The sequence below is a fragment of the Parus major genome, chromosome Z (assembly GCF_001522545.3).
Source record: "Parus major isolate Abel chromosome Z, Parus_major1.1, whole genome shotgun sequence".
NCBI classification, from domain to species: domain Eukaryota; kingdom Metazoa; phylum Chordata; class Aves; order Passeriformes; family Paridae; genus Parus; species Parus major.
In genome coordinates, this window is record NC_031799.1 from 44,032,479 (window position 1) to 44,042,408 (window position 9,930).

At 40.2% G+C, this 9,930-nt stretch overlaps 1 protein-coding gene across 1 annotated transcript; it reads right to left on the reverse strand.

The window, feature by feature from the left end:
• Positions 1 to 690: 690 nt before the first annotated feature.
• On the reverse strand, positions 691 to 9,496 carry CHRNA6 (cholinergic receptor nicotinic alpha 6 subunit). Its single transcript, XM_033511384.1, has 6 exons — positions 9,490 to 9,496; positions 8,425 to 8,564; positions 7,231 to 7,275; positions 6,100 to 6,209; positions 4,974 to 5,958; positions 691 to 2,067 (listed from the first exon to the last, which is right to left on the reverse strand). The coding sequence occupies exons 1-6, from the start codon at positions 9,494 to 9,496 to the stop codon at positions 1,945 to 1,947; spliced, it is 1,410 nt and encodes a 469-aa protein (XP_033367275.1). The 3' UTR covers positions 691 to 1,944.
• Positions 9,497 to 9,930: the final 434 nt, after the last annotated feature.

The window sequence follows — 9,930 nt, forward strand, 5'->3', positions numbered from 1 at the left end:
GCTCTTTTGTGTCTGCTTGCAGGGGCACCCCAACTGCAGTCTTCTTCAAGGTGACATGCTGATATGCTTCTTGTATCCCCCATCTCCACTCTATAATCAGTTAAGTACTTTCACAAAACTGGCAGCAATACATTAGGCTCTCAGTATTGGATGTGCCAAAGATGGCTGAGAATCGCAAAAGATGGCTCCAAAAGTTACTGAGTTGGAGAAAGGAAGGGTAAATAGTACACTAAAAAGAGCCAGAAGATGACTTTGTAAATCAGGGATTTTGCTGAAGTCAGATTATTGACTATGGGGTTGTTGTAGCTGTCATGCTTAAAACACCAATGCAGTGCACCTTCAGCCACAGTAATTTCATGATTTGGATGGTAATAATAGAGTGTAACAGTGAATGCTGGCAATCAGATGTCTTTTCTGTAGAAAGTTTTGAGGTTTTTAGGAATTTTTTCAGAATTCAGCTCTCCTCTTCAAATTTCCTTTCTTTTCCCTCACTTTCTTTTTGATTAAAGAGCCAGTATAGTAAATATAATTTAGTAGCATCTATAAACACATTTCACAACAGTAAATCTAAAAAAACCCAAAACCACAAATTCTTCAAGAAGGTATATCTCAGGAGTGACATTTAATTGACAGGCTGACAAAATAAACCATGCTTTTTCATACATCTGTCTGTCAGTCACTACATAATTGAACAACATCAGGGGGATTACAGAAAATAATAGTTTTCTTCTACTTGTTCTTCTACAGTCATGACTGGATAGGCTAAGACAGTTCTTATCATTCCACCTTTATCTCTAGAATATACACTAGTTCATTCCTATTCTCTTTATTATGAAACATCAGGAAAGAGTAAAAGGCCAGTCAGTGACTTCAGAAACACGGAGTCTTACATTCCAAGGATTGGTGATTTTCAGAGCAGGGACTGATGCATGGCAGACACTGAAAACACTGCATTGACACTGTACAGTTAGATTTAGAGGCTCTTACAAGATAGAAGGGCTTTGTATTCTTGGAGCTATTTGGTTTAATTGTAATGGTGCCTTTTAAAGAAGAACCTTTCAGCACAAAACTTACAAGAATATAAACAAATGATGGACTTAAGAGCAAACCATCCACATTTTACAGAAACTACATCAGGAACATGTCTGCTAAGCGTTTCAGGAGGAAGCACACTAGGATTGGGACCTGGTTACAGAGCAGCAACCTCAGCCCCAAAGGACATGCCCTTACAGTTACAGGTTTGCACACACAGCACAGACTCACAAGGAGCCAGGAAACAACACGGCTAAACAGCTGTTTGAAACAAGATGCTCGGCTTTGCATAGGAATCATGGTATCCAGCCTTCTTCTGCTAGGATGTGCATAATCTAGGTTGGTCTTGGGTTTTAAAAACACAAAACCTCTGATCAATCCAGTGCTGTCAAACTAGTTCTGTCTATGACAAGTAGCTACTCAGGGACAAACCCTTCTCTGCTGGGTTTATGTCTGAGCATAGGCAAGCAAGAGTTTTCAGAGCAGAACCTGTGGACTAGGACCACTGTTAACCTGATGAGAGATGTGGCTTGGAAATCCTACGGAAGCTCATCAAGGTCTTGGTACTCACTATCAGGCTGTAAAGGGGACTTCGGTCACATGGAAAGGTAAGTGCCCGATCAAACTAATTTTAAAAGATTTTAGAAGCACGTAGTTTTCAAATGTGTATGCCTCACATGGTAACACATTCTAATGTTAAGTCTGTTTGTCTTCAAATATGATTAAATGCTTAAGATCTGTCTGATTTCAAACATAAATGTAAACACATACTTTATTGCTCTGGGACCCTCTGTGGCTGAGTGTTGACAAGGTGGTGAGCAGAGGAGTTATGTTAGAGGAGAGAAATAGATGGTAAATTTCTGAAATGAAACTGCAACAAGAGCAAAAGTGGATAAAAAGCAATGGATTGAATTACATCTCTGCTATTAGTGGCTGGATAAAGAGCCCTACAGTCCCAAACACACAAATGATTATAAACACCCAGAGAAATACTCTGTCTATCACCATAGCTACGTATTTCCAATCATCTTCCACCTGCAAGAGAATAAAAAAAGAGAAGGATAAATAACATGTAATGTCACATACAATTGGGAGTTGACATTGTGCAGTAGAAATACCCCTTGTGCTTTTGAATGTGAGGAAGAACACACATGCAAGTCAGGAATGTTGCTTGTCATGTTTATAGTTGCTGCAGTTTTCAAATCTCTTCAGAGAGGGCTGAACATATAACACTGTCCTTGTTTGCTGAATTATTCTAAATATTTGAGTCTGAGGGCAGCCCATCCAGGGGTGTGATGCTGATATTAACAAATAAGACCTGATCATGTGGTGGGTGCAGAGTGGAGTGGTTCAGCAGCAGGTGCAGACATCATGGCTACACATCACTCAACCCTGTTGAAGGATTCGTTCTGACAGCCCGCACAAGACAGAGTTTGCTATTCTGGTCTGATTTGAAACACTCTCTCACCAATCAAGCCCCACTGATTTCAGGAAACTGGACACATGGACTATGGCAATGCAAAGGCTCCAACTGAGCAAACTGCGATGTCTTGCACTAAGCAGGACAGAGTGGGTTCTGTATGGGTGAGAGACAGACCTTAGAACCACATTCAGTGAAGTTGCTGTCCTTTAAACCATACCTTTAAATGTGTACTGCACAGGAAACACTGCCTCAAAACATTCACACATATAAACCAGTGACTAGTTAAGAGCTCTCTGCTGAGGAATCTTCCACTTGTTTTCCCAGCTTGATTATATTTTGTTCCAAGAAAATATTAGATTTAGGATTTTGATTGTGTTGAGGGTGAGGAACTCAGCAGCGGATATTGGGGAGAATAAGCAAAATTTAAGGAGGGTAAGTATGAAGCTGCAAACTAAGATAATGGCAACTCAGCCCAGGTGAGAAACAGATAGATAAGGTAAGACTTTTCAAGTTAGATAGTATTTTGTTTAATTCTATCTAACCTCCCAGGGCTACTGAGAGGATAGTTGTAATAGTCATTAGTGTAGGGTTGAGTGATAGGGATGTTTTGAAAAAGAGGGCGATCATGATAATAACATGATCATGGAGAGGAACAGGCTGGTAGTCAGGGAAGAACCTTGGAGGACTTCTGAAAATCAGAAATGGAAGCTGTACTTTGCATGAAAGGACATGCAGGAAGATCTCCCAACAGCTGTAAATATTTCTACAATTTTTGAAAGGTTTTTATTTGTATAGGACTAGTACATAACACCACCCATATTGCTTTGTATATCTGGCTGAAGCAGAAGCAGCCTCCAGAATAGTTTTTCTCAATGCTTGCCTGAGAACAAATCCTGTTTTTTCCCTGAAAAGGGGATTTTTGTAAATTAAAAATCATGCTTCCCATCTCTAGTATGTTCTGAAAGGTAAGATACAAAGCTGCTCATGAACACAGTGGACTAAGAATAAAATTTCATGTGGCAGGAGAGATTTGCAAAATGCAAATCAGCAAAACTAGCACAGGAGGACTTCTCCTGAACTGTATAATCAAGACAGCAAGTTATTTGGATGACTGCATGCAAAACTTATTTTGGGAGGAGCATCAGAGAAAACAGCTGAATCAGTACATGGGTATGTTTTATGCAGCTGGTGTAATAATGAAAGCAGGGCTGAAACGTTTGGTTTAAGCAAAGCACTAAGGCCATAGGTACTAAGCAGGGCTCAGCTCAATCCCCATCCTCCTCCATGGTGATAGAGTCCTGTCTTTTGCTTCAGGCTGGCATGTACTATATGCTCACTCTATGAATTCAGCTTAACTCTACTACTTTATTCAGAAATTTATAGATTTTGCTTTCAGATTAAAATTTTCTGTAGGGCATAAAGAAAGGGAGAATAATGGTGATCTTTAGGTTTTTAGAAGTTGTATGAATTTCAACAAAATATTCTGATAGAAAGCAGGCATTCCAACATTTCCCTTATAAAGTTTTTGTGACTTTCAATATAAACACAGCAGTATTTAGCTTTAAAATGGATTTAACCATCATAGAACATCTAAAAAACTTCAAAACCAAAAGCAAAAATTCCATGACAGATCAAAGACACATGTTTCATTAGGTTCACTTCTAAAAATGTCTTGAAATGTCAGAGAATTTCTGTTCCTTGTGAGTTCTTGGTGTCAGAAAATACTTTTGCAGCTTTTTTAGTTGCTTGTGTTCACACATGAAGATGTGGCAACAGTATCCTTTAAATTCCAGTATGCACCATTTTCTAAGACAGTAATCCCAAACAGGAAAAAAAAATTATGACCTCACACAAGCAAACCCAGAAGATGGTCTTCTTCCCCAGCAACTTAGCTTACTGCTTCTTTACCTTTAGGATTTCCTTCTTATACCACGTCCAGCCTTCATGGATTCCTTTGACCTTCAGGCCTCACTCCAAAGGGAGCCTGGCAATTGATTTCCTGAACAGGCCAAAGGCTAGCTGCTGGAGATCTAGTTCTGCTGGCACCCCTCATAACTTTACCACAAACTGAAAACTCACGTTCTGTGGTTGCTGTACCCATGGCCTCCAGCTGTCACATCTCCCACTAGCCCTTCTCTGCTCACGAACAATGAGTCCAGTGGGGCACCTTCCCTGGTTGGCTTGCTTCCTGTGTCAGGAAATTATCTTCCACACACTCCATAAACCTCCTAGATTGAGTCTTCTCTGCTGTGTTACACTTCCAGCAGGTTTCTGGCAAGTTGAAGTCCCTCATGAAAACAAGGGCTGCTGATCATGACACTTCTTCCAGTCTCCTGTACCCATCATCCATCATATCCTCCATCATCTGCCTGTTCATCCTGCCTAGGTGGTCTCTAACAGACTCCTACCAGTGTCCTGCTGGTCTAGTCCCTGATCTTTACACAGGCCCTCCACCTTGTCATCACCCATTATTTCAATACAATCAAAACAAGCCCTAATGGGATGGTTCCTCCCTTACCTCTTTGGTTTCATTTTGAGATCTCATGTTCTCTGCAATGAACTGGACATTGCTAATGACATCCTTCACCTCTGGGGAGTACTCCATGTGCTCTGCCATCCATTTCAGTGACTGATGGCTCAGCTGTCTTTTGGTGGTAGAGAGTTCAGTTGCCTTATCACAGTGACTGCAGCGCTTCTCCTTGTGCAATTTGGTGTCTTTGTGCTTGCTGTGCTTTGACTTGCCCAACTTACTGTCTGATATTTTCTTGTTTTTTCTGGAGGTGGTTTTTTTCAGCTGTTCTAGTGGCCTCTGCATCAACAGGACTTTGGGGAGCAGGCTAAGAAAGACGGTTTTTACCCATTTGGGCATTGTGTGTGTCGTTGGAGTCCTGTAATGTATGTTGAGGACAAACACTGTGATAACAATTGACAGAGTCACAAATATCATTGTGAAGAGTAAATATTCACCAACTAGGGGAATTACTAAAGAGGTGGATGGGATTGTTTCTGTGATCACCAGTAAAAATACAGTCAAAGAAAGAAGCACAGAGATACAAAGAGTAACTTTCTCTCCACAGTCAGATGGCAGGTAAAAAACTAACACAGTCAGGAAAGAGATGAAAAGACAGGGAATGATCAGATTTATGGTGTAGAACATTGGCAATCTTCGAATATAAAAGGAGTATGTTATGTCTGTGTAGATCTCTTCACAGCAGTTATATTTGATATCATGTTTGTAGCCAGAAGCATCAACTATTTCCCATTCACTATTTTCCCAAAAGTCATTCATATCTACTTTGGATCCAATGATCAGAAGATCAATTTTGGCTTTGTCATAGGTCCATGAGCCAAATTTGAGTGAACAGTTCTGATGATCAAATGGGAAAAAGGTAATATCCATTGGACAGGAGCTTTTAAAAATAGCTGGTGGGGTCCAGGTGATCATTCCGTCATAGCGAAGGAGAGCTTTGGTCTTGCCTTCAACTTGAAAATCTCCCACAGCACTGGAAAGACAAATTAGGCAAAGACAAAAAAATTACCATGAAAATAAAATGTAATGGGTGATTTCATAGGTGCTGCAAGGGGATATTTTTGAGAGCAAGGTTCAAATGAATCAATAAAATGGGTAAAATGAATCATCATACTTATTATACAAGACAATATCTGGTTTCCAAATTTTATCTGCTGGTACCCGAACAAATTCAATGCCATCATATTGTCTGGGATCCCATCGTAGTTTGTAGTCATTCCAAATCTGGAAGAAGAATGGACAAAGATTATAGAACCTTAAATTATCAACAAATATATGTTTCTCAGATCTTCCTGTAAAATGACAGACTGTGATGAAGTGTAGCATGTGGAGAAGGGGACAATGTTCCAAAAGACAGCAAGGCCATGACCTGGAGGAACACTGGGCGTGTGAATACTGCTGCCACTGACTGCTGCTCTCTTCTCTGTGCCGGGATGGGGTGCCAATTGCTATGAAATGCTGGCATGCTGAGATCTCCTCTCTCTTGTGACATCATCAGGGAGCCTTGTCTGTGAAAGGTTACCCCCCACTGCTGAGAGAAAATAGGGGCCTTGCTGCAGCACCCCACAGGTGAGAAGTGGACAGCACCCTATGTTTGGCCCACCTGCACACGAACAGGCAGCTGCTGCCAGAAGATAGTATTGGCTCCACAGGAGTACTGAAGTACCAGGTAAGGGCAGCAAGGGATGTACAGCAGCTCCCTTGCACTGCTGTCTATTGCCCTATCATGGGGCCATGCTCCATGGTCTCTCACCTATTGTAAGTACAGTATCTTTTACAGATTGTGTGGACCACAATCAGTGCCTGAAAAAAATGGTGGAAGTTAGCTATATTTTCTCAGCAGTTTAGGTCCTCTAAGGATCCTTATCTATGTAAAAACACTAAAACTGTCAGTTATAATGGAGGCATGTTCTTTTTCCTAATAAATATTTTGGTGAGGATGACCTGGGACTACAGAGCTGCATATTTAATCACCCTTTGAGGAGTACATCCAGCTAGATTTTTCAGAAGAAAACCAATCATCATGAAGTCAGAGAAGAATGTATCCCACAGGAAAGAAAGAAGATGTTAACTTCTAGGTAAAAAGAACGAAGAAATTATTTTTTCAATTGTGGAGCTTCTCCTTATTAATTTTTAAAAATCCTTGTTATAACCCAAAAACTTATCTTATAGATGTAACTTACAAGTAAAACACATTTTATCATTTTGATGCAAAATGCATGAGAAATGCAACACAGTCACTTACATGTCTTAGCCACAAATTTGTTTCCATAATCTGATTTACTTCATCCTACAAAGAAACACAGGCATAAATTGTTATAGCATCCTGAGATGGCTAAAAACTTAGCCCATAGAACTGGAAAATAGGATTTCACATTCACTGATGGCAGATTTTTTCTAGCATCTTTCAAGAGGTTTACACATTGTACAATGTTGTGTACAACCCTACTGAAAAAATGTAATGAAACTTTACTGAAAAATCATGCTCCATAAATATCAGATATACAGAAGGCTGCACTGTTTTGCCAGGCATTTGAGTATCTGAAGAGTACATAACCTAGAATTGCTCTGACCTGTACCAGAGGAATAAGGTTCTTGTGGCTGTGTATTTTGTTGGATTCAGTGGTTAAAAAGCACTGATTACACAGTACAGAATTGGTTGCAATTCAAGGAAAATGGCATGTGTATCACAGTGTTTTGAATTTCTATGCAAACCTCTAGAGCAGATGCACTTGGCCAGCACTAAATTAGGTAACTGTGATACAGAGACCTTATTTTTACAGTCATTTATTGGAATTGCCAATCAGTCATGAATCAGAAAGGTGATGCTTTGCTTCTTCCACATTGCCTCTGTCCTGCCCAGCATGTTTGCCCCACACCTATTTGCATTCCAGCACATGCAACATTCATTCATCCCCACCTCCATGCCTTATAACACCACTCTTCCACCTGCCACACTTTTCCCTTTACATCATTTTGAAACAAATAGATTGGAAAAAAATATAGCCCACATGCAAAAAAGGAGATTTTTTTTCCCTCAGGACTACTGGGAAATGACAGTAGTCCCACAGGTAACATGCTACACACAACATGGACACACCAGGTGTCTCTGGAGTGGGCTATCCCTGTGAAGAGTGGGCTTGAACATCCAGTACTTCTGCCCTGGGCTCTAGAGGCTGCTACCTGAAGCAGAAGGTTTGATGCTACAGAGTAAGGAAATTTATCTGTGTCATTCAAACCACTTGTTTAAGCAACTGGAACAACTCATCTGACTGAGAGGACAGCAAAGGTCTCAGCATGTGTGCTTAGACACACATGAAATGAAAGCTAGGAGAGTTGTGGGTGTGTGCAGCCATCACAATCACATCTCCTGCTTCAGTGATTTGCATGTGTTTAGAAACACCCCGAAAGCTCAGCAATGTTCTGTAGTGAGTCTTACCACATTTGTAAGCTGGGTAATGGCCAGTTCAAAATACACTGTTACAGGATCAGACACATTTTCCACCGGCCTAATGAACTGGTTGTACTGGGAGAAGAGTTTGTGAAATAACCGTTCCTCTGATTCGCAGGCTGTGGTATCTGTATTGGTAAAGATAAAGAACAGCTAAGCCAGAGGTAAGAAGAAGGGGAAAAGGGTGCTGGAAAACATACTAATTTGTGCTATATTTCTGGATCATGTGCTTGTGACCATGTTTAAAGCCACCAGAGCACAGAGAGGAGAGGTTGCCAGAATGCTGTCAGTTGAAAGCATCCTCCTGCAGAATGTTGGTGCTCCTTGTTTCCTCAAATAGTAAGGTAATGACTTCAGTGGTTGTGTCCCCTAAGCTGGATTTAGCCTGTGAGCCTCCATTTGGCCCACCCTGGTATCACACAAAAGTAGAATAAGGTGGTGTGAAATATGAGAAGTAGAAATGTGACAGATTTAATCTTTGTGAGCCTTCATGGTAAAACAAGGTGTTTATGAGAAGCATAGCTACTTAGGAATTAAAAGCTCAAGGCTGCAAACTACTGTATCAAAATCTCTATCAGGTGATTAGTAGACAACAATGATGCCTCCTAATCTTAAACACTATAGCTGCATTTTATCCTCAAAATTGATATTTCCACTCATTAGATAGCACAGTTTTTCTTTGCAGAATGTTAATTTATTAAGTTCTATGAACAAGAAAACGGTGGAAATGTTATCCTTTCTTACAGAATAGCACACATCTATGTAATACAGAACTGTTCTTTGGGAACAAGCAGATCACAGCTGTAACCCCTCATTAATGAAGAACAGACCAGATGGCTTAGAAGAAACAAGGTATGTGACAGGCATTGAGCTGACTCACTGCAGAGTTAAGAAGAATGCTCCTAACCTGTTACACATAGTCTTAACTTGAAACAGTTATTTTCACAGTGGTAAAGGCTATACACTTTGATTTCAAAAGGAAAATATTAAATTTTATTTGCTCTGGTAACATCAGCTCAGAAGAACAATTTTCTTGAATAATATTGCTATTACAATACATTTCGGTAATTCGCCACCTAAAATAGAAATACTTTATAAGGTCAAGATTTAAAATTCCCTTCTCATGCTGTGCATAGCTGTGTTACTAAAGCTATGTGATGATCCTAAAAATGTTACTGATACAACTGAGGAAAACTTTGTTTTCAGACTCATTGTTGTAACTTTTTTGCTTTATTCCCAGACTGTACTAGAACACATCAGACAAGCAACCATGATAGGCCTTTATGATTGCAAATATTAAACACAGAAGGGGTTTGTGCCAGGCAGCATGGTCTCTGGCGCAGCACAGGACATAAATTTGCAATTTACATATCCTTCAGTGAACACAAGAGCCTGTGGATGTGCAGGGAGACACTTGGTCTCAGTACGCTGCACTTTCATGATTTTACTCTCCTTCCCCTGTTGTTGAAAATGACATTTCACCTCTAAGGTGAT

What these genes read in the sequence shown, in the direction of transcription:
- CHRNA6 (XM_033511384.1), bottom strand. An exon ending in TTACCCAGCTTACAAATGTG is followed by an intron (nt 7,276 to 8,424) that starts GTAAGACTCACT and finishes GTTTCTTTGTAG; the next exon opens with GATGAAGTAAATCAGATTAT. An exon ending in CAAATTTGTGGCTAAGACAT is followed by an intron (nt 6,210 to 7,230) that starts GTAAGTGACTGT and finishes TTCTTCTTCCAG; the next exon opens with ATTTGGAATGACTACAAACT.